Below are 25116 nucleotides of genomic sequence, written 5' to 3' on the forward strand. Positions count from 1 at the left end.
AGGAACCGCATACGTATTGGTCCTCGCACTTCTCGCTTGCCGTACAATTGGAGGCGGTACGGAAGCGTGTTGCGCACATAGAATGATTTGACCAGGGTGGCCATAGAGACAGAAGCAAAACAGTGTGGCATCAAATGCACCAGCCTCCAAAACAGTGTGGCGACAAAACAACTGCAGCTGCCTCCAACCCGTGTGCCATCAGGTGAGCAGCCTTCACGTGTCACTGTCAGTTTCTGTTGACACCGGAATTGCCTCTGCGAAGCTTGCGTCCACTGCACGTCTAAGCGAGCAACATCACAATACAAGTGGTAAATAGCTAAATTAATTAATAGGATAACAATAGCCATTTTCTCGTGTGTGCTCTCTAGACTGTACTTTATAGTTAATGTTTAAAAACTCCCATCGTGCCCCAGGCTCCTTTCATTCCACACCCGTCCTGTTTTGCTTGTCATAGCTAGCTAACCGCTCCACAACTTGTACGCTAGCCTCCACAAAGGGACTCAGAATGGCTGTAACGGACGCAGAGATTGGTTGCTCCGGGGGTGATGGGCCAGAGTCCGACCCCGTGGCCAGAGCTTGTGTCCTGGAAGGCTTCAGCGAGAGAGACGAGACCCGAGCGCTCATGTCCAGTCTGCCGGAAGTCCACGGGGACATGCAGTCCGTAGAGTTCACCACAGAAAGGTTCCTGGGTGAGTGAGACAAGTCCCCCTCCTCAGAGTTCATCCATCCTTACATACACACGTTTCAATGGTGGCGCAGCTCATTCACAGTTCATCACATCCTGCCTGTTTTCTCCCACAGTGATAATGGACAGATATCAAGAGCAGCCTCATCTGCTGGACCCACATCTAGGTACATTAAATCAAATGTGTGACTCTGGTTTTGAATTTAGATTAGTAATGGACATTCGTCTGGAAAATCTATATTCATTTGTCTTTTTATAGAATGGATGTTGAATTTGTTACTGGATTTTGTGAGGAGTGAAAAGTCTCCATCTTCACTGGTTCACCTGAGCTACAAGTTTCTCTACATCATCTCTAAGGTCGGTATAACCAGTGCTCCTGCTGATAGACGTTTGCTTAATCGATATAAATCCACTTGATATAGTAAAACTCATTACTCAGAACAGAATGCTCATTATACCGACGTGGGAAAGTCAGTACTGCTCCTCTGTGATATAGGCCCCCTGAGTACCTGTACTTTGTTCTGTTTAGGTAAGAGGCTATAAAGTCTTCATGACGCTTCTTCCACATGAGGTTGCTGATCTCCAGCCAGTCCTGGACTTGCTGTCCAAACAGGATCCCGCAGACATTGAGGTGAGTGTGTATCTTCCTCTTACAAATCTTGCTTGTACTATCTTTATTGTAGCCTTAGCAGCAGTTTGTATGACCATGTTTTAATTCCAGACCTGGGAAACTCGCTACATGCTGTTGCTGTGGCTTTCCATGACCTGCCTCATTCCCTTTGACCTGTCTCGTCTGGATGGCAATCTGGAGTCAGATGGTGGAAAGGCCAGAGAGTCCACTATGGAGCGTATTCTAGCTATTGCAAAGGCAAGTTAAGTATATGAAATAATCTTGATTTTGTTGTGTTGTGTGTTTTATTGGAGAGATTGAGCTAAATGTCTAGTTTTCTGCTTCAGAAAGGGATCGTCTTTGTTGTCTATACAATAGTATAACTAACAGTCTAAAAGCTCAGCAGAAAATTCCTGTGACGGTTAAAGCAGCTTATAACAAAGTTCCCTCTTTTGTTGTAGAATCGGATATTAAAGCAAAAATAAACAAAACAAGCAGAAGAAACTTAACAACCAGTGTGCTTCCCTGAAAAACTGAAGTTAGAACAGAGAAACGTTCAAAAAATAATTTAATAGTGTAACATCTGATAAATATATTAAGCCCTGGTTATGTTTGTCTCTATGTTGTATTATTATATAACATTTTAAGCATGTGATGATATTTGACAGTCCTGATGTCATACAGTATTAACTAGAGTTGTTATTTGCTTGTTTGCAGTCTTATCTATCAGCCAATGATAGTTCCAGGGATGCTGCATGCGTACTGGTATCAAAGTAAGTGTATAAACAGACTATTACCTTGTACTTTGATTTTTTGGTAGTCACCAAAAGATATACAGTGGCAGTAATATTTCTTTAAAGATCATTTAGTTTTCAATATTTACACCCATTAAAGAGGAGTTGCCTAAAAAGCTTGGTTGGAACATAATTATTGTTTTGATCAAATCAGGATCATCAAGACCTCACCAACAAGACATGTCTTACATATTTAGGGTCCGACAGTGTGAAGGCCCTGTTGCTTTTTATTTCTGAAAGGACATTTTTATTAACTCCACTATGCATAGTCCAGTCAGCGGGAAAAATCCTCACTTATGATCAGAGTCCCGGCCTGAACAGCTCCATATACTAATATTAACTCAGGGTCGTTGTTGTTGAGAGCTACCATAATCCTTTTTTCCAGTTTTGTCTTGTTTAAGGATTTTGTTTCATGTATTGTATAATCATGTTACATTTTGATATCATTCATGATTTTACCAACCATGTTGAACTATAAGATGTAATTATCTTTCTAACCAATGGAGGGCAGGGTTGTTCTTAGAATGTATTTGCTGTTGGCTTCCTTTGTTTATCCTAATGAAACCCTGAAAGTCTTTCTCGTCTTCTTGCACATACAGATTCATGACACGCCACGATGTGCAACAGAAGTTTCTCGGAGAATTTTTGGACTGGAGCCTCACCACTATATTCCAGACCACTGACGAGTTACTGAAAGACATTAGGTTGCTTAATGGTGTTCTGCAGTCTCTGGTAAATACATTCTCCCTGATCATATTATGTGTTCACGCCCGGCTGTGTCTATGTTTTGAACCGGTGCCATCTGTGGGCACCGATTCATCCAAACCTGCAGGGGGTTGTTTGCAAGAGCTGACATGACTGGTATGTTTCACCTAATGTGATTTTAGCAGGTGTGTATTGCACCTGTTGCATGTGTGGGAGGTTCTGCTTCAAGTGACTTATGTTCGTTTAATCCACAGATTTAAGAGAAATTCTCTAGTTTTTCAGCAAATGCGAACAGGGTTGTTGTAATATTAGCAATTTTCAAATCACTCCCTGTCAGTTAAGGTAACGTACCTCAGGCAAGAACAGTAGAGTTAAATTATTGCCACATAAGTTTGCGTAACATTTAAGAAAGTGTTCCTTTGTACTTGTCAAAAATCCATCTGGCGGGACCCTGCCTCTGTAGTTTTTAGAATGTTCAAAACTGGCTCTGTCTGTTCAGCCACAAGACTCATACTTGTATGCAAACCTGCTGATCTGAGTGAAGATTGAGGCTAAAGCGATGCAGAAAAACAAGCAACATAACAAGGCCGGAAAGGACTTGTTATGGACAGTGTGGTGTGTGGAATGCATGCTGGTTTCTGAGAGAACTCTCTAACTTGGTTAGTTTGTTGATGTTTTGTAAAAATTACCATTTTTAAATGTGTGATGCACTCCCAAATGTCACTGTTCTCATGTGTCCTCTGCAGTATGATAGATCGATCTGGTCTGATCTTATTTGTGTCTCTTAGGCAAAGCTTTTCAAACATGGGAAACGAGATGACCTACTCCAGTATGGTAGGTTCCCTTGTTTCTCTTTTATAGCTACTGTATCTGCAGTAGTAAAATGAATGAGGATCAATTCATTTTGCTGTCAGTCCCATTCAGTGGTTTTAACAGGCATCTCAGGAGTTCAGATGGCTTCAACTTGTTGGAAATATTACTATAATTAGAAAAATAACAGATTTTTGTTCACTCTATGATCTTGTTATATCAGTTAAATATTTATCGTAGCCTAACCTCCACCCAAAAGGCTTTTTTAAATAAACAAGATGAAAATAATTGTTTTATTCCTGTATATATTCATTTATTCATTATTTTATTACATCATATAATTAATATGTTTTCATGTGTTTCCCAGCTCCCACAATCCTGCGGTGTCTGGAGCAGAGAAATCTAGCGGAGAGCAGCCAGGCCATGCTGAGGAAGCCTGGTGTCAAACTAATCCAGAGACTCGGCCTCTGCTTCCTGAAGCCACGTTTGGCTGCTTGGCGGTCAGACATGAAAGCAATAAATAAATTCAAGATTTTTGTGGTTATGTGAAAATGAACTTTGTCAAATCTAAAACATGAGCTTGTGAAAGTCTATTAGTATATACTTTACAATATTGTGTAATGATCAAAATATGTTATAGGTATAAGAGGCAGTAGCACAACGTTTAGAAATGTATATTCATGTTTTTCAGTTACCAGAGGGGAAACCGCTCCCTCGGCGCAAACCTTTCCACGTCCGAATCTGCTTCAGCTGCTGATGCTCTGACTCCTCATATGGACACACAGGAACAGATAGAAGACTATGATATACCTGGAGAGGTAGAAACTGTTATCGGTAAGTTCCCGCCTCCACTAAGTGTGAAAAGGTTGTTATTGCAATACGTCTTATCTGAAACTTTAATTTGCATGTGTTCTTTTTACAGAGCATCTGCTGGTTGGACTTAAAGATAAGGAAACCATTGTGCGGTGGTCTGCGGCAAAGGGGTAACAATCTGCCCCTTATAACGGCTTATAACAAGTTCTCCTTGTAGTTTTTTTTTAATGTGCTCTCTATGTTAAACAGCATTTCCAGATGTCTTTGTTTCATTTAAATGTATTTACCCCTTCAGCAATGGGAGGGTGACTGGGAGGCTTCCCAGAGAGCTGGCAGATGAGGTTGTTGGATCATTGCTGGATTGCTTCAGGTAGGTTCATGTTTGGGGCCTATTTGCTCTCACCATCAGTGACTCTCAGCTACTCTTTTTTTATTTTTAAATACCTGTCTAGCAGGGACAAAATGTTTAGCCGCCCCACTATTCAAGAAAGGTTTCCTATATTTTCAACTGCAACGTGTGTGTTGTGTTTCAAGCTTCCAGGAAACCGACATGGCTTGGCACGGAGGCTGCCTGGCTTTGGCAGAACTGAGCAGAAGAGGCCTGCTGCTGCCCTCCAGATTGACAGAGGGTACGTTTCCACAAATTCACACTGAAATCATTAATACAGTATTAGATAAATTGATTACTGTAAGCAAGTCAGCTTTTGTTACTTATTTATTAAAAATGTGTACATTTACAGTGCATTACCATATCTCCAACTTTACACAATGACAAACCTGTCCAGATTTAAATATTAAAAACCCATCTTTTCCCATCTAGCCTGATGTCAAGACGTTATATATACACACACACACACACCTGGGGCAACATGTCTTTTCATTTAACACATATTTTTTATCTTAATGACTGACCATGTGCCTCAACTGTAGACATTTCACATATTTTTTTTGATTAATCAAATCTTTCAGTGCTTATTTAATATGTTAACATTTAAGTTGAACGTCGAGGCTGAAAGGTGGGAGATGCTTTGTCCTTATTAACAAATCTTAGAAAATTTAGAGTTTAATTGTTCCTGTCAGCGATGCCTCCTCCTCAGAACCCGTCCTTGAACTTTTGCTCGCTTGTTCGGTTTATGGCAGTTGTTTTCAGCCCTGCCACTCTTTGCTCTCTTCTTGCCAACTGTCGTGTGCTTAGTCTTCTCTGGAGAACCAGGACCTCTAGCATCCATGTTATGTTCTGAGGGCCTGACTGCAGTTCTGAAGTCATATGAGGAGACAGCAGAGCTTGCAATGGAGAGCTGACAGAGAGCCAGCGCTGCCGTCTGTCTCTGGTCAAACGGCTCTTCATCTAGCTCATCGTCTGGCATCCGCTGTAGATGTTCAGGGCTCCTGTGACAAGCTCGAATGCTGAGGTTCAGAGGCAAATCCTCCTCCTTTGATTTCTCTGTGTCTGAACACCTCAGTCTGTGGTCAGATGGGCTGTTTTCTGTGTCCTGTTTTCTTGTTGAGAGGTTGAGGGGAGCCAGATCTTCTCTGCTGTCATCATCATCATCTTGTCCTGACGTAGTTTGTGGACATGGCTCAGAGACAGAAATGGGGGAGTAACTGCTGATCTCTGCTGACCTGACAGAAACAGACCAAAACAAACATTTGAAGGACAGTACAATAATTGTAAATGCAATACACTGCAGCTGAGGAATAATTTATTCCTCGGTACATAAACAAATAGGGATTTCGCTTACCCTCTGTCCACAGGCTGAAGTCTTAAATGCAGCAAGCTTTCAGCAGACTCTCGTCTTAGGTCAGACGTGATGTCTTGCGTGGAGGCAGCTGTGTGGACTAGTTGGGTGGTTGTCTGAGAGTCACCCATGCTGGTGTACTGCAGAGGCTCTGTGTCTCTCAGGAGGGTTTGTGCATGGTTGGGTCTGTCCGGGGACCCCAAAGCAGAGCAACCCTCTTTGGGGCTGAGCCTGGTTGCCTTGTCTCCACTTTGAACATGGTTGCTCTGCTCTTGAGCAGATGTGTTGAGACCATTGTGTCTGGGATGTGAGTGCATGTATAACTCATAATCCTTGGGCCTCAGGGTTTGGTCGTACAAAGGAATATATCTAGGTCCTGTAAATGGCATGGAGAGCTCATGTGGCCTGTACAGGGTATAGTGCATAGGAGGGGGTGGGTGGAGAGGGTGGCAGTATCTGTATGCGTATGCAGGAAAAAGGGAAGCGTGAGGTGGGGCAATGGGTTGTGGCATCAACGGCCTCTGTGGATCCATCAACTCTGGCTGGAAAGAAGAAGAGTTTGGCTCATTTGCATGGTGATTCCCTGGGAGGTAGTATGACGGATACAGGGGACGGTCTGGCATGAGATAAGTCGGGTATTCAGGAACCATGGGTGGGGCTAATTGCTTTAAGGGGATGGACGAGGGAATCGTGCCCCATGAGAAATCTGGCCGGCTGAAAGCGGGAGCAGGGATTTGCAAATCCTCTGACTGCTGCCCAGACGACTTGAAGGTGTCAGATCCATCACGGTTGGGTGTGACGGGGTAGAAGGCAGATGGGCGTGGCAGGGATTGTGCTTCATTGCTCTCCCTGTTCTCTCTTTCTGTAACTGTATTTGGTGTTGTCACATTCTGGCCATCCTTATTCACTGGACTGTCACACCCTACGTCTACATCTTCTGTGTCTTCTCTGCACTCAGCTTTGCTCTCCTCTGCCCCCTGTTCCTGAGGACTGTCGTCCTGAACCGCTTGCACGGGCTCGGGGCTCGGACAATCCTTGGATGTGTCGGGGGCTCCCTTTGCTACAGCTTTGAGCTGTCGAGCTGTTTGCCCAGTTTTCTGGGACATCAGGGAGATAGAGTTTTTACACAAGTTGTATTTCATGTGGTTGAAGAGATGGGACTTTTCATTGCAGGTGAAGGGACACTGGAAGCACTGGTACTTGAAGGGCTTGCCTGGCGGCCGGGGAATGTAGTGAGGTCTCTTTGGCTTGCGTTCCTGAGCAGTCTCCATCTTGGTTGTAATGCACGTTTTCTGCAAGAAAAAAAGAGAATAACGAAGATTAAGAAAAAGTAGTCACACTAAAGCAAAACGCTAAAAGAGTAACTTGTGAATCATTGCCTCTTTTGTTCCAGATTGTCACTGAGTAATGAGGCTTATAAAGTTGCTCGACTGGTTCAGGTGGAGAGAGTTTGTAACTGGAAGGTTTTTCTCCCAGTGTTTCTTTTTCCGCAAGGTCAGAAAAATCTCTAGATGCACAAAACACTGCACCCTCGGGCTAATACATTTCTTCAACGGTTTCTTTTGGACAGCAAGTTGAGCGTTAGTTAAATATGAAAACTTGTCTCCTGTATGCAAACAATTACCTGCGTGTTTGCATAGGTGCACTTGTGTGTTAGTGTGGCTTTAGTCTATTGACAGCATCCTGCAAACGATTCTGCTTGGCGTGTGTTCAGCTGTCTATCATTCAGATTTTCCTCCACTCATGTGTCCTGTAAAGTTGGGCTGCTAAGGCACGAGGTTGGCAGTTGTCGGGTAGACTAGACACTTACTAACACAGACCTGGAGGGCAGGCAGAGACTTGCTTTCTCTCCCAACCTTACTAAACTCTGGGCTGTCGGCGTGGGAACTACCAGCCACCTGCTTCCCATGACTACACCTGCGGGATGCACTCTCTCTCTTTCATCATTTGATGAGCTCACCAGCTTTGGAGAAATGCAAAAAGTTATTCTTCATTAATGTCTCCGGCATCTGAAACACTCCTGGTTTGCCATTGACATGAAACATCACCTAAAGCAGTGAGTTAAGTGTTGCTGGGTGTCGCTCGGAGGAACCTGCTTGTCGTGCGCTGTCGCAAGAAGCTGTCGCTCAAGTTTCTGTTAAGCTGTAGTAACACGCAAAGCCACTCCCTTCTTCAGAATTGAAATAAATTTTAAGTCCCGTTCTAACATTTTTGCAGTTCCCTACCAATATGACACAATAAAAAACCTTTCTGGTTAGTCTTTGTCTTTGTAAAAATATAAATTTGGTTCCTTGGATCTCTGGTGTCAATATATGTTGTTGAGAAAAAAAGGGGTGTATTATTGACCTAAAACTCTTAAATTCTTTAGAGGGTTCTCTACAGAGGTCAGGCACTTTACCGCTGATTCTGCCACAGCAGTGCAAGCAGGTGCCTAATAATATAGTCCATAGGTAACAGGTGCATGCAACACTTACACTGCCTTAAATACAACTTTACAGTTTAGAGAACAGCACCTTTACAAAACATTGGAGTCTTATGAAAAACTCAGAAAGGCTTCGACCGAGTGCCATAAGTTTGATAAATAAGAGTCAATGCTACTCAGTTTTTATTTAAGAGACGATAAAGAAAAAACGTACCTTTTGTGAGTGTCGTCTCCGGGCTATTCGGCCTGAAGAGAGCCGCTCCACAGTCCAAGGCAAACGTTAGTGTCTCGTCAGGACATCCGCTCCAATATGTGCCAAGAGTTGAGAGTGTCTCTGTGTGTGACTGTGCATGTGTGTGCTGTAATTGATGATGATAGTTGTGTGGTGAGTTCCTTTCTCTGAGGTGTTGTCTCACCAGTGGGTGGAGCTTCAGCCCAAACAGCAGGGCCCTTGGGCAACATTGATGTACTTGATATTAGTCAGGCCTCAAGGGATGATTTACATGACGGGGTGAGGTGGGGGCTATCGTCTTTCCTGCTCCTTCAGTCTCTTGTGTAGAAATGACCACGCAGGCCCTGTCCTTCGGTTCTACAGAAGAACATGCTCCTTTGCATAAACGCAGCAGGTTTCAAGTCAAGCACAGTAGCACGCTAGCAAAATCTGCATTAAATTTGCATACTTGCAGGTGTATTTGTTGCTGTTCTTGTTCAGCGTTACCTCCCCTATGTGAACAGTGTGCAAAGAAAAGAATGCAAATAAATACCAGCATTTGCATTTATTTTTTCTATTGCTTTTAATCAATTCTAATTTTCCACAAAGCCGTTCTCTGTTTTTCTCTTTAAGTGCTGCAAAATGATTTAAAATTATCCTTAGCATTTTCAAATATTTAACACTCCTGACTTTTCAAGATTGTATACAGTATACGTTAAATGCTTGATGTAAATGCGTAGTTTTTAGTTTTTTATGTGCTCATCCAGCTCTGTTGTCTGCTTGCAGTCGTGCCACTCATAATCAAGTCCCTGACCTATGACGAGAAGAGGGGAGCGTGCAGCGTTGGTTCCAACGTGCGGGACGCTGCCTGCTACGTGTGCTGGTCTTTCGCCAGAGCTTATGAGCCCAAAGACCTCCAACCGTTCGTCACTGAGATAGCCAGGTAACCCTCTTCTTTCCTTTCCCATACAACCACCCCACATGCATGGATTGCTGCAAAATGCTTGTGTCTGAGTTGCTTTATTTGTTATTTAGCAGGATTGTGCAAAAAAAACCATAAGACAGATTTTTACAAAACTTGTAACAATTTGGTGAATTTTTTCGCACTCTTTTTAACATTGTAAGGGCATCTTCACAGATTTCACACAGAATTGTTCATGGATCTTGATGCAAAAATCATATTTAGGATACAGATATCTAATATTTTTGCAATTTTGGGCAGATCCAAATTTAAAATCTAGATCTAGTGAATTTAAATGAGTTTTCATAAGGAGACTGTTGGGCCTTGGCCTTAAAAATAGATGTACAGTTGCAATCAGAAATATTCAACCCCCTCACCTCAATAGACATTATAGGGATGTGGATGACAGATAATGACAATAAATTACAAAAAAACCTCATCAAACAACAAAGGATATTTATTGATGCGTATTTTAGTTATTTTGACAACAGAAGTTGAGTTAACTTTGAAGTTCAAATGAAAAATGTAACTCTTTCAACACAATTGCATGTGCAGTATTATTCAACCCCCTAGCTTCAGTACTTTGTGGCGCATCCTCTAGCTTTTATAACTTCTAAAAAATGTTTTCAGTAAGTGCGGACAACCTTCTTACACCTCTCGATTGGAATCTTTGCCCATTTTTCAAGTGCAAAAGCCTCTAGATCAGTGATGTTTGATGGCTTCCATGCTGCAACTGCCTTCTTTAAATCCCACCAAAGATGTTCAATCAAATTTGAATCTGGTGACTGTGAATGCCACTCCAGGATGTTCCAGGATCTTTTTCTCAACCAAGCTTTGGTGGACTTGGAGGTTTTGCTTTGGATCATTGTCTTGCTGGAAAGTCCAATGATCACCAAGGATTAATTGGTCAACAGAAGGCATCACATTCCTCTTTAAAATGGCCTGGTATTTCTGTGAATCCATGATGCCATGTACACAATAAAGATTGCTAGTTCCTGCCACAGAAAAACAGCCCAACATCATCTTTGACCAACCTCCATGCTGGACTGTGGGGATGGTATTCTTCTGGTCCTAAGCCTGGCCTTTCACACGCCAGACATACCGCTAGTCCATACGTCCAAACAGTTCCAGTTTGGTTTCATCAGTCCATAGAACTGTCACCAAAAACTCAGTAGTCTTATCCAAATTCCTCCTGGCATATTCTAGTCGACTTTGGTTGTTCCTTGTGGTCAAGAGCTGAGTGTGTCTTGAAGCCGGCCATGAAGTCCTTTTTAATTTAGTGCACGTCTTAGAGTTGCCACTGACGCACTTGTACCAGCCTTCATCAGGTCATCCTGTAGGTGTCTTGCAGTCACACAGGGGTTTATCTGAGTTGTTCTGACTAAGTTGCTGAGGGCCCTTGATGAAATGTTGCGCTCTCTTCCACGGCCAGGCAGGTTTGAAGCTGCTCCATCAGTTTTAAACTTCCTTATAATGTTCCCAATTGTTTCTTGGAATATAATTTTTTGGGGAAATCTTCTTCTACCCAAGGCCTTTCAGGTGGGATGAAATAATCTCCTCTCTCAGCTTTTGTGGAAGCTCCTTTGTCTTTCCCATGATTGCAACTTACCTTGAATAGCTTCAAGGGTGGGGTTTATATATGCATCACAGCTGAAGCAAATGAGGATCAGTATAGAGTTCCCTAAGGCTTAATAATGTTTCAACTCAACTTTAAGACAAAAAAACTGTCAGACAGCTTTAAAAACAACAATATTATATAGGGGTTGAATAATTGTGACATGGCTATGTTAACAAAATATACTGCTACACACATATACTACATCATGCATTTTCCGTGTTGATTTTCTGTATCACTCAACTCATAAAGAAGTCATCCGAGGCAGAATCTTGCTCAAAGAGCAAGATTCAAAGAGCAAGATTTTGTCAACTTTAATTGATAAATCCTTAAAATCTTTGGGGGGTTGAATATTTCTGATTGCAACTGTATATAAATAGGCACTGAAATGTAGGCCTTGTTCAGAGATGTAATATGTAACATTGGTAACTTTATCTAACTCCTGAAGTGATTTATTTGGACATAAGTGACTCTTACATTAATGTTATTTGTGGCTTTACTCAGTGTGACCTGGATGCTTATTCCAACATGTGACTGACAGGCTGAATTCATTCAGAAGCAGGGAACAACCTTCAAAGTAACGAGAGACGTCTCGATACTTACTGTAAACAGCCGGTGCAGAGAAACTAGGGTGCAATATCATCCAGTGACGTTTGTTCAGTCTTAGTCAATACTAACGGTTTGCCTCCACCGAGCATGTATGGACCTGTGGCCTCTGACTGTGCAGACCAGCTCTGCAGAGTCAGTTTGAACCCCTACTACCATTATCATGAGCATTATCATGATCAGTCGCAACAACACCCTCCCTTCTCGTAGCCTACAGGATTGCCAGGTTTCGCCTGTTATTGTAGGTTTCGGTCGCCGTTTGGCAGCAAAGCTCCGACAAGCTGGTTCCTGCTCTATTCATCACAGCTTGATGACATTAGCTGAAAACTCACTATTGAGTATGTGGGACTTGGGTGACTTGGGGGCACACTCACACACACGGTTGTCTACTTCCACAGTTACAGTTACAGATACAGGGCAGGATCCATTGTGCAATCATTTTGTTTTCAAGCCCTCGGGGTAGGGGCAGTTAGTAAAGCTGCAGGCCTAAATCCTGGTGTCTGGAAGCAGGGAACAGAGAAGGAGAGCAAACAAAATAAACAACAGTTAGTGTCAGGATGTCCTTTCAATGTAGGTTGCATCCCCTTTAACAACTGACATTCACACATCCACCTCTCCTGGAAGTTATAGTGACAACGTAGCAGGCGATGATGCTGAGATACAAACGTAGACACTATCAATTTCCCATTCCCATATCGCTGCAGTCATGGTTAATCACACCGTGGCTGTGTTCATGATGCAATGCTGGAAAGCTGCAGCAAAAGAAATCTGTTTTGTGGTGATGCAAATCTGAGTCAGAGATTTTTTTTTCTTATTAATCTATTGAAACACTTGTTGTTGCAATGTTACACGGCTTACTGAGAAGGTTAGTTACTCGGTAAGGAAAGTTACGAGATTGTATTTCTGTCAGTTTTTACAAACTGCATAATAAATCTAACAAAAAGTGATGAATTTTATTAGGACTGGACAAAATAAAAAAAAATTACGATTTTAATTGCCATCAGTAGCAATACAATTAAAGTATAATATTGATTTGTATATCTCATGCTTTGTTTGAGCACAGTAGGTAATTATAACACATAATTTATCTACCTCAGATTTACATATATGTTGCTGTTTATGAAGTGTTTGTCAATCATATTTCTTTAAGTTAAATTTTGCCTTTAACCTTAAAGAAATATGAATCATGAAAACTTTAATCTTGATTTATTTGATTTATGTTTGTGGCTGTAAAAAAAAAACAAATGACTTCCCTCTGTGCACACAGTTTACAGCTCTTCACACAAGTCTCGTTTCAGATATTTACCTCATCTTATATTCTTTGTGTTTCTCTCTGCAGTGCTTTGCTGATCACTACCGTGTTCGATCGAAATGTCAACTGCCGCAGAGCCGCCTCTGTGAGTTATCTGTTTTATATCCAATGATCTCTGAACATCTACAGTTACATGACACAAGTTCACTTTAATGTCTCGTTTTCTCCCAGGCTGCCTTCCAGGAGAATGTCGGCAGACAGGTTTGTGACTGAAGCATTAACTACTCATAGACTCTGATTAACAGAATCACTGTGATTTTAATTTGATTTGCTGCCAAATAACCAGGTCTTGCTCAAACTTGCCTTATCGGCAGTAGTTTGTAAAGCAAAGTAATGGCCGCCCAGTCAGACACTTGTTTATCCAACAGTCCTTCGGCCACAAAGTACCCTTACAACCTGAGCTCATCACCTCTCCCATTTGCTAACAAAAAATACCTTTCTAACACAATGCACTGAAAACATATCAGCTGTTTATTGCTTGTTTGTCTCAACAGGGAACTTTCCCTCATGGTATTGACATTTTAACTGCAGCAGACTACTATGCTGTGGGGAATCTCAACACTTGTTTTCTCAACATCAGGTAAGAAACACTGTTTTCACGTAACTTGGGACTTTGCAGCTTCTTGGCTTTAACTGTCACATCTTCCAATATCCTGAAAAGTGAGGGTGCACTTGAGCAAAGGCTGAGGATGCATACTTGTTCTAGCAGACTAAATAATTAAATGTGTCAGCAACAGGTGTTGTCCTATTCTGCCTCACACATAGAAGTATTTAAAATGTAAACACATCAGTGATGCACATAATGTTTAAAAGTTAGTTTAGAGTTAATAGGATATTTAATGTAGTAGATTAAAGGCATTTTATGAGCTAGAGTGCCATTAGGTACTTGATAAATAAGAGTGATACTGCCCCTATTTAAAGTCGCACTCCTCCACCGTACCCAATAGCCTCTATGTGAGGCTGTACATTTTTCCACAATGTAGTGTGGTAAACTAAAACCCAAGTTTTTTGTGTAGACATCTCCAGCACTCACATTTTGAAGAATGTGTGTTTAGGAACAGCAGCAACTTTCTCTGACATGTGAGGAGTGAACTGTGTTTTTCATCCAACATAGAAACGCTTCAACCCTTTCAGGAATTTCCACCCCTGGCAGAAATGCAGCAGAGCAAATATTCAAGCAGTACAATGGATGGAAAGATGTTAGCCTCAGGGCGCGTCTGACCAAGGAACTGCACATAAGAAATTAAATTAAGTAAAGATGTATAAAATAGTTGATCCTTCTCCGCTGGCATTCATCCTGCATTGTTGTTGTTGTTCTCGCAGCGTTTACGTTGCTAGTTTCCCAGAGTACACCAATGCCATGATCGACCATTTAGTAGCCATGAAGATCAACCACTGGGATTGGTAAGTGCTTGTATTGTCCTGCACTTCCCACACATGATGAACCATGCCTCACAGTTAGTTTTTTAATCTTTAAAACAAATCTCTTGTTCTGTGTCTATTTTGCAGTGTGATCCGAGAGCTTGCGAGCAAAGCGCTCCACAACCTGACGCCTCAAGCACCCGATTATATGGCAACAACAGGTAAACGATGTCACCGTACCTGTTTCCCAGGCATTGAACTGCCTTCAACAAGATGCAAATGCGACATGACTGATTGGAACTGACTGAAACGTATAATTATTGCTTATGAGTAGATAAATGCCATGCACTTTCCTCCTGGTCGGTTTCAGTTCTGCCGCAGCTGTTGTCCATGGCAGTGGGCATTGACCTCCACAGTCGCCATGGAGCCATCCTGGCATGTGCAGAGGTCACACACGCTCTGTACAAACTGGGCCTTCAGACCGACAGGTAGACTCCTCAGCACTATGACAAAGGAACATTGAGCTCAGGCTGGATGTCCAAGGCTTGTGCTTCTTGTGTATTAGCTTTACATTGAGTCACAATGATGAGCACCATTGTCTCTGAAAGATAAGCACCTGGGAATGTTCTAATCCCGGAACCTTGCTAGACAACATCTCCCCCATCCAGACGTTTTTCTAGAATCTGCAAATTCTCATCTGGATAAAAATGTGTAAACTACACAATAAAAAAAGGTTTTAGCCTGTCTCGAGTTCATTCAGGTTAGACGAGTCTGAAGAATCTTAAATATATGACTTTTGTAGATTTTTCACACATCACTGAGTATTTATCTCAGTGAGAAATGGATGGATGTTAGCAGCTAACAGTAAAGCTAATACCTGAGAGGTACAAACTGGGGTAATCCTTGTCCCACCTGAATAGTAGAATATACTGTGAAGATGAGCTCTACATAAGCCTTTGGCCTGATGTGAAATTGTACGGAAACAAGACTTGGAAAGTGTATGTTTTTTTGTGTTTGTGCTCAAAACCTGCTGATGATGCAGTTTATAAAGATTTATTTGATTTGATTTATAATCACAAATACACTTGTACAGAATCTGTTCATTGAACTGTTGCCTGCCTTTGTCCTTTAGAACTGTGTTGGACATGATTTCTTCAGAATGTGTGGATGCACTGAAAAACATTCACCAAAAGGTAAGATTACCTAAAAAAAAAAAAAGATTTAAAATTGAATAAGCTATGTCAAAATGTCCCCAGTTGTTAATTTTAATTTGTTGATGCACTTTCAGCTTCAGGACAGAAAACAGTACAGGTAGGATGAATGATTCCATCTACACTCTAGAGTTTGGTGTATGATTAAAAACATAATTATAATTTCGGCTTTTATAATAAAATGATTCTCTTTTATTTAAGGGGTCTTGGTGGAGAACTTATGAGGCCGGCAAGTAAGTTGAATAGCAGAACAGTGGTGTTACTAGTTTTTAATTAGTTGCAGTTGGAAGAGTTTCTGCTAATACAGCTGATTTGATTGTTTTTATCTTCTCTGCAGTGTGCAACATAATAGAAAAACTGTCCCTGTCCAAAATGCCTTTTAAGAACGACCCTATAATCGGTAAGTTATTAAACACTTGTGATTATACTTTTAATTTAATTCAGTATCACACCCAATAGTGTCTGACGTTGTGTCACTATGTTTTAGCTGACTGGCAGTGGCTCATTGATGACACCATAAAAAACCTTCATCTCGTTTCCAGTGGAGCGAAGGATGGCATTATGGTAAACTTAATACATTTTTATGGTTCTCTATAAATAGAGGTAACAGCAGGGATTCAAGAAAATGTTCCTTTTGAATTGTCAGTTAAATTCTAGTTAAATGCTACATTCCGCAAAGAAACTTATTTGGAAGTAGTTAAACAAAGTGTCTGCTCTTAGAGAATAGTCCTTCTTTCTTCATTCCCTCACTGCTTTTCCTGCTGTCTCTGCAGGCCGCACTGTTGGCAGCTTTCTCTGCCTTGTGTGAGGAATATTACGAGGTCGAGGCGGGGCAGGCTGATTCGCAGATCCAAGGTAGGTTCAGTACAGTTTCCTACTGCACTGGATTTACCTCTCGGTCTTAGTTTGAAAATAATCTCTGCACTCTATTTGTCTAATGTGCACTCGTGTAGATGTCCTGGTATCTCAGTACATCGAGGGGCTGAAGAGTCCGCAGATGCTCACTCGCTGTGGATCTGCCCTCACTCTCGGCTGTCTGCCAAGATTCATGATCCATGGCAAACTGAAGCAGGTGTGCTTTAAGTTCTATGTGCATTTTCAAGGCATTGGACATCTCACTGTCTTAGTATTTAGGCCTAAATTGTGTGTGTACATGTGTGTATTAGATCTTTGAAGGCCTCCAGCAGATGTGCGCTGTCAGCCAGAGGGAAGGGAGATTTACAGAGGCGAGGAGAGATGCAGTCAGAGCAATTGCTCAGTGAGTTTTCATGTATCTGTCTATGGACATCTCATCTTTGCATCTTCTGTCTCAATGTTTTCCTATATTTGTGTTTTAGTTGTCTGATAATGGTCCAGACTTGTGTCTCAAAGGCCCCTCTGTCCCCCCCCCCCTCTCCTTTGTGTCGCTCGTCTTGCTAGCTTAACTGCGCAGCTGTGCAGGTTGTAAGATAAACAGTGGACTGACTCTACCTGCAGGACCTGAATGACATGTTAGCCATGGGTTTTCCATCTTTTCCCACCAAAAAAACTTCATCTGATTTTCTTGTTTATGTGATATCTTCCTTGTACCTTTTTCTTTTTATTTACTCTCCACCAGAGTGTGTGTGAAGGTGGGTGTGTGCACCGGCGGCTCCCCAGACTCTACTCTATGTTCGGAAAACGTAGCCCCGGTGTACGACACGCTGCTGGAGAGCATCAATGACTACACAACAGACGGCAGAGGGAATATCGGGGCGTGGTAAGTGAACTGTCTCATCGACACATATCTAGATGCATACATGTGGACACACTCGTGCTCTTTTAATTGCCTCAGGCATTAGCAACGTTCTCCTGCCCGAGGCCTCCAGTGTTTTTTCAGTCCCTCCGCCTTTCTCAGTACCTCCAGGCCATGCTTACCGACTCGCCAGGAATGCCACCAGGCTTGTCACTTGTCCACACAGCATGGGATGGGCTGTTTCTTTCAGGCAATCTTTTTATTTCAACCATTTCTTCCGTTCTTTTTCGTACTTCCTTATCTACAATCAGTGTTTTCTTTGTTGCGTGAGATTTTTTTTGTTTTTTAAAGCACCTGCCCCCACACAGGGACACATTTATCTCTCTTTCTTTTCACCTTCACAGCCATAAATGTTCTGTCTTTTCTGTTTTTGCGTCACATTTTCTCTCAGGCCAATAACCAGGCGTTCCACCGGTCGCCTGTGCACCTGTTTCAGGGTGTGACTTTTGAATGAATGACCTGATTAACGTTTCACATAAACAAATTGTGCCCTGCAGACATAAAGCTACTTTGACTATAAAGCTGCCTAATTCAGCGACACAGGAATGCACTCTTCAAATGGTGGTGTTCCAGCCTGTGATGTGTTTTAAAAGATAATTTTAAGGACTTACTACTGGATGACTCTGGCCAATGAGTTTATAGTAGATTCCAAACCAAATCAGTTCAAGCAATGAATCTCCCCCTGTCTTTTCCCCCAGGGTGAGAGAGGCAGCAATGACCAGTCTGATGGATGTGACCCTGGTGGTGGCCAGTGGTTCTCCAGAGATCCTATCACCGGACATGTGAGTAGAAAACTCTGATTGACACCAGCTTATGGCTCATTTTTATAAAACAAAACCATACAGCCAGAGGAACACTATCGACAGCTGCTGACCATAAAACCTGTATTATCAGTTGTTCATAGACCTGTGGTATGTTCATGGCCTTGAGTAATCCGTATCACCTCAATGTCAGAAGGTGTGGCCACATAACTGAGCATAAGTCAGTGAAACTTTATGGTAATTCTAGTAGAGGAAAAGGATAAAAAAATATGTTAGATCCACTTTTACCGTTGATACTAGCTGAGATTAAAAAGAGTCATGTCATGGTAGAATACAAACACAGTGTTCATGTTTGCCTTCTGCAACGTTTAAGATTAATCAGTTATTAATTTATTGCAAGTCACCTTCCATGTGTCACCCTTGCTCTTTTGGGCACAGGACTTGGTATAAGTTTGAAACAATGGCTGATTTGGTGATTTTATCTTTCTTCGGGAAGCTTTTCAAACTTTTTTTCTCCTATCATTGTATGACGCAGAGTGAGGTGCATGATGTGCGGCCTGGCCAAGCAGGCAGCAGAGAAGATCGATCGATACAGAGCCCACGCTGGCAACATCTTCCTGCGTCTCCTTCACAGCACAGAGCCTGCAGTTCCCCACATTCCCCACCAGAAGGAGCTGCTGGACATTTTCCCTGTGTGAGTTACTCCAAACTTTAACTAAATGATTTAAACCAGCCATTCATTCCATCAGTTGGCTAGCGTCATCTTAAAACAACAGCAGCAATGCACCAAGGAACAATCGCATAGAGTTTTTCAAGGTCCATGGTCCAAGCCTCATGGAAAGTTTTTCGAAGTTATATTATCTTTGGATTCAGGATGTGTCGGTTCTGTCTCTTCATGTGATCCCACCTTCACCCCATGATGCTGAGATCAGGCCATCTGTGGGAAAGCCTCCCTGTTGTTCTTATTCTTTATCGTCTCTATTGTACTTTACGACTATGGCTGTACACTCTGGGTTTGTATTCCTTTGTGACCCATCAGACGCCTCCCTGATGTTGTTGCTTAACATCTGAAGTGCCGAAACATTTCGCACAGCACAGCACTGTACATAAAATATGAAATCTTTATGCAGAGCGATTTTTATGAACAATAACTTTTATATAGTTATTATTATTTTTAATCTTTGGCTCCACCTGCTTTGTCTTTCAGTGAGACCACAACCAGTCTGAACTGGAATGCTCCATCCCAAGCTTACCAGTATATCACCCAGCTGCTTGCACTGCCCCAGTATCAGTACCACACCCTGCTCGGGCTCTGCGCGTCTGTGGGAGATATCACCGAGTCCACAGTAGGTCAAGTTGGATGAGAGGATTAGAAATCCAACATTGTGAAATCAGAGCATTATGTTGTTAAGATGGGCGGGAAAATGACATTTGATAAATCGAAAAACAAACACAGACACTTCCATAGAGGAAACAATGTTTCAGGGAATTAATATGAGTCATAACCTCCGGCTGTCTCAGTCACTAGATCTCAGCACAGACTGTATATAAAGACAGACAACTTTTTTTGGGATCGGTCACGCCAGCCATCCTGATACACAAGTCCACAGTCTATAATCTCACTCTCTACAATCATCAACAAAACCCCAAAGGAGAAATTAATCATATCTCACAAAGACACTTAAATCTTGTCTTTGCCCTTTTAATGTGTCGCCCGCCTGTATTTTATCTAATATCACTTCCATCTACAATGTTAACTCAGTAGACACACCCACACAATGGTAAACATTTTTTAAATGATGCTGCTATGAGAACACAGTGACTGGAGGTGAGTTAGATGTGGCTTATAATTTTACTTGAGGATGTTGTTTTAGGTTTTTACTGCTGGTATTTCATTGTGCATGCTGGGGTTTTCCACAGCCCTGCTCAATATCACACAGTGTTGAATAGTTCTGGAGCCAGGTGGTGAAATCCTACTGCCAGTAATAAACTGGAAAAATCTGCTTTGATATTTTGGAGGAATCTTAACCAGCAGAGGGAGCCATGTGTCTATTATAGTCTACTCACTCCCACCTTCTTTCTCTTGAACCTTCTGACTTGAAATGAATTCTTACATTCACAGAATATTCAGTGTGTTCTTAGAATTATTGCATCCCACTACCTGTGCCAGTTTATATAATATTGTGGCAACCGCTCTAGCTTTATAACAAATTAATCTAACGTTTCCCTCATGGCACTGGTGAGATTCTCCCATCATACAAATCTTTGCATTGTAGGGCTAAATAACAACTGTCTACTGCTTTCCACCAGTGACCTTTTCCTCACCATCACTTGGGAGGCCCAGCAGGGGCCCCAACTAGTGTTGATCAAATTCTCTCTCCTCCTTCATAAAGACCAATCACTCGAAAAGGCCCTTCCCATAAAGATTTGTGATGATAAAATTATTTTTAGCTTTAATGTTTGTGTATATAATAAAGAAAAATAAGTTTGAAGCCTGTAATAGCAGCAGCGAGGCCAGTAACGCTAAACTCATCTGCCAATGGAGGCTGTAAACATATTCCCTTGGAGACGATCTGGCTCTCGTCTTGCGTTTACCTCCGGCTCTTCTAGCGTTTCTTTGCCACAGATAGATCCTCAGAGACGGGAAGGACTGATATGTTTGTACAGAGTTGCATGCAGGAAACTGAGCCAAGACTGCATCGGTACATGGGCCAAGATTACCATTCTCACACCACAGGCACATACAGAGGACAGAGAGCGATGGAGGGTCCACCAACTTTCCAGGAATTGCCTTGAAGGGCAGTCTGAATGTAGAGAGAGCATTGAGTGCAGTCCTGAAAGAGCCAAACAACAGAAGCTGTGCCAAGTTCTGACACAGGGAAAAAAAAAGAAGAAAATCAGATTAGAACCTTGTGTATGATTAAAGGGATAGTTCACCGCAAAATGAAAATTCACTAATTATCTACTCACCACTGTGCTGATGGAGACGTGGGTGAGGTGTTTGAGTCCACAAAACACTTCTGGAGTCTCAAGGGTGAACAGCGTTGCAGCCGACGTAATAAAACAACAATGTGTTACATTTAGCTCAAATGAATCTACTGAATATAAATAAATCCTTATGATGTTTTCACTAGTGCGTTTCATCTAAATTGTACGAATCGTTGTTTTCTTTACCCTATACTTTACTTTATATTTACATCAGGAGCCGGACCTCTCTACGGAGGCAGCATGTGTTTTACAGTAGGCCAGACAGGGTTTGAGACACATGGAGCTAAAGTAGAGTAATGACAGTTCCTATAGGTCTGCTGGATGTGTACAGTGCAGGTTTAGTTCATCTTTTTACATAAAACATTTTTTGAAATCAGTGCTCCATCAACAGCACATAGTGTCGAGGCTTGACACTTTGTTTCTCACAGTCTGATGATTTCATCTGTTTTAACTGTTTATCTTTCCAAGGCCCCTCTGCTTCACTCTCCCTCGCCAATAAGCACACAGTTAATTTGACGCGCAAATCGTTATACAACGTGTGAGTCAGAAAATGTCTCACTGACATTTCTTAAAGTCACTCAATGACAAACAGTCATTGTTGCATCTAACCTCTCCACAGTGAGAGGCTCCACAGTCACTGCTGCTCTCCACTGCCTCTGCTCAGGTGCAGTTTTCTTCCAAGTCGTTGTTCGATCATATGAAAGGGATCCAGGAGAATGAAGCTGCTCTGACACAGTTTGGAGACACTTTGCTGAGAGTCTTAAGAAACAATCTCCACAACTGCAGGTACACTCACACACGATGGAAGATTGTTGTTATATTTGTTTTTCTCTATGGTTCAAATGTCTTATTCCATCTCATTTCTATAAATCCTCTCTACGATATGAGAGTCAGTTACTTTTCCTTTTTTCAGGGTGGCTACTTCCTCTCTTAAGATGGTGGATCAGATGCTCTCCAACAACTGCTTTGAAATCTTCACAACGCAAGAGAAGTAAGTGCTGTGAAAGCATTGTCTTAGTTATTTTTTTAAACATGGGTGATATGAGAACTTAAGTTTGTCTGTTTTTCTTTTCTGAGTCATCCGTTCTGTGTGGAAATCTTGGCTCTGTGCAAAGAGTTCAAGAAGACCAAGGAAATTCAGAAGCTGTCCGCCTGCGTAGCTGTGTAAGTCTCCATCTCATTGATAAATGCAAACATTAAATAGGGCTCTAAAACCAGCTGAATGAATGACACATTAATGGTTTGACTGGTGTTTCCCAGCTTCTGTGGGCTGATCCAGTTCCAGGGTGAAGTGAGGAAGAAGGTTTTGTCCCAGCTGCTGATGCTGCTCTGCCATCCCTTCCCTGTGGTAAGTTCACACCTGTCATACGGATATAATTTTCATTAAAATGTCTAAAAACCACTTCACCTATGTTGTACATTTTGTTGACTAAAATGTTGAAATTCAGACAATTCCCAATTTTATTGAAGGTGACAAGACGTTTGATTTAAGTCGCTTTTAATTGCATCATATCTGCTTAACCTGAGGCTTTGCCCGTCTCCGCTATAAGAACAACTGACAAAGCAAATACACAGTTAGCCTGTGTTTTCCTTACACTGTTTGTATGTCACTTTTCGTCTGGTCCGTAACATTTTTAGACAGTTAATACATTACCCCATTTCTGACCATAACAAATCAGCAATTAAGATAAAGTCAACAACTCCATGATCACACGCTGCTTCACAGCATCATCCACCTAGGTGTTCTGTTCAAGTTGCATATTGGACATTTAAACGCACACTCTCCAAATACCATCGTCTTTAGCCTGATAAATCTGCCCTGTAGTAATATTTTAATGTGCGGCTGATTTTGTCGTCGTGACCAACAACAGCAAAGAAACAACTTGAACTGGTTCTTTCTTCTATCTGTAGATTAGAAAGACGACAGCGGGCCAGATGTATGAGATGGTGCTGACCTACGATGATGTCATGGATCCAGAAGTGCTGGATGATGTCATGACCCTGCTGAGTGATACTAATTGGTTAGTTGTTCCACCTGGATGCTTATGGTAAATGTTGTTGAATATATTAAATGAATTCAGGACAGTATGTTTCATGTTCTTGGTCTGTGTGTCCATTCCAGGGAAAGTGACCTCCCCACAGTGCGGACTCACAGGAATCAGCTCTGTGATTGGTTGGGAGTCCCCAAGCCGCAGCTGGTTTCCAAGGTAACCATTTGACTGACATCAGTTTGATCGGAGTGCTTGTTGGATTTGTTTCGTCACCTTGTTGGACTTGGAGTTTAACCCTAACCACTGTCTTTCATCAGCAGAGCCAGGTCCAGGCCCCCTGATCTCCCATGCCTGTGAAAACAGAAAACTACGGAGGTGGACAAAAAACTGTAGAAAATTCCAATCGTACTGACAAAGTGTCTCTCCTTAGAATAACATGCCATTAAATGGATGAAAACTAAAGTTGTTTCCCCTCTTTTGTTATTCTTACCATAGAGTTCTTGGATAACAGAAAGTTTTCAATCAGTCACTTTATTAACACAGTTTTTGTCCTGTGGAACTTTTCCTGATCCAATATGAAGAATGATTTACTGTGGAGATGGAATCAAGGATTGTGGCTTTTCCCCTGCGTTGTTATTGCACTTTCCAAACTCACAGTAATCCTCAGCACATCTGTATTTCATCCTAGTTTTCTGTGCGTAACCTTTTTCCTTACATGCCCCCCATTTGGAAATGGTTTCACCAGAGCTGTTTACTCGTAACTTTGTAACCGGAACAACACAGATAGGTTGAAATTGAAACTGGAGTTTGCACTGAAAGGAAGTGGTTGCCTTGTAGCCATTTTGGCACAAAGTGTGGAAAGTCACCGGGGCCCTGCTTTCCCTCGGGTACCGTGCAGACCTACTTTCCCTGCACCGGGGGAGGTGTCGGGAGCTGGAGGAGTCCCCGGCCAGATATCGGAGCCTCCCTGGTGGCCTGTGGTTCAGCTTTTCTAGAATCTGATATTGAGCACTTTGTTTCAACCTGCCTCTTTGTCTCAGGCTGACAAAAGTTCACCTGTTGCTTTTTCCCCCCCCAGATTTGTTATCATACAAACTGAAACTTCATAGATATTACATTTGTCTGTGATCTGCTTATTTTAACTTTATCCTCTACCATTGAAACCTGACTGTATTTAGACCCTGATAAAAGTGGTTATTTTGATTAAGTTTTTATGTGTGTGTTTGCTGCCACACCATTTATTTAACATCCGGTCGTCAGTGCCATGATTCTCTTTCGCTTGTTTTTCTTAAAACCCTGATAATCATTAACTTGTAGCCATGAAGCGAGTCTCCATTGTTTGTTTTAACCTGCTACTACCTGGGAAATGGATATATGATATCAATGATCGTATTGTCGATCGCCCCGTCGCTGTCTCGTCTAATAACTGCTGAGTTAGTGTCTCCGACAAAGTGCCTCCGTTTGCCTCTCACACGTCTCACTAACAAGGCCACATTCACCCTCGCCCTCCATGGGTGTTGTTGAATTTGTCTGGGCAGCCCGATATTGCCGCAGACCCATAATTCGACTTTAATTAATTCCCAGCCAGATGGAAATTCCTGTAGTCGCTAATGAAAGAAACGGTGTGTTTTCTCTCGAGGCGGATTGATGGTAAAGCGAGCAGCTTTGCTACAGTGCTCAGGGTAGAGAGGAATGCTAATAATTCTAAAAGGCTTACAGTCCGCCCGGCAGTAGCCATGGCAATTC

At 42.1% G+C, this 25116-nt stretch overlaps 2 protein-coding genes across 6 annotated transcripts; one reads left to right on the forward strand and one right to left on the reverse strand.

The window, feature by feature from the left end:
• Positions 1-55: 55 nt before the first annotated feature.
• On the forward strand, positions 56-23832 carry tbcd (tubulin folding cofactor D). 5 transcript variants are annotated; one of them, XM_053443323.1, is made up of 40 exons: positions 56-308; positions 455-689; positions 802-852; positions 945-1042; positions 1215-1316; positions 1407-1553; positions 2013-2068; positions 2689-2821; positions 3583-3628; positions 3972-4104; positions 4296-4438; positions 4527-4587; positions 4713-4787; positions 4952-5046; positions 9576-9732; positions 13311-13368; positions 13455-13484; positions 13778-13863; positions 14607-14687; positions 14793-14866; positions 15016-15133; positions 15778-15838; positions 15934-15956; positions 16058-16089; positions 16194-16256; positions 16344-16420; positions 16630-16711; positions 16810-16928; positions 17023-17114; positions 17454-17594; positions 18329-18412; positions 18927-19085; positions 19599-19737; positions 22044-22165; positions 22293-22370; positions 22457-22543; positions 22640-22727; positions 23291-23400; positions 23502-23586; positions 23688-23832. In XM_053443323.1, exons 2-40 carry the CDS (start codon positions 506-508, stop codon positions 23709-23711), a joined length of 3594 nt encoding a protein of 1197 aa, XP_053299298.1. In that variant the 5' UTR covers positions 56-308; positions 455-505; the 3' UTR covers positions 23712-23832. The 5 variants fall into 5 exon arrangements, with proteins under 5 accessions (XP_053299298.1, XP_053299299.1, XP_053299300.1 ...); XM_053443324.1 differs by having other exon boundaries at positions 486-689; XM_053443325.1 differs by having other exon boundaries at positions 56-202.
• Positions 5120-8985, reverse strand: znf750 (zinc finger protein 750). The gene is made up of 3 exons (XM_053443327.1): positions 8793-8985; positions 6160-7448; positions 5120-6040 (listed from the first exon to the last, which is right to left on the reverse strand). The coding sequence occupies exons 2-3, from the start codon at positions 7425-7427 to the stop codon at positions 5494-5496; spliced, it is 1815 nt and encodes a 604-aa protein (XP_053299302.1). The 5' UTR covers positions 7428-7448; positions 8793-8985; the 3' UTR covers positions 5120-5493.
• Positions 23833-25116: the final 1284 nt, after the last annotated feature.

The sequence above is a fragment of the Pleuronectes platessa genome, chromosome 16 (genome assembly GCF_947347685.1).
Source record: "Pleuronectes platessa chromosome 16, fPlePla1.1, whole genome shotgun sequence".
Taxonomy (NCBI): domain Eukaryota; kingdom Metazoa; phylum Chordata; class Actinopteri; order Pleuronectiformes; family Pleuronectidae; genus Pleuronectes; species Pleuronectes platessa.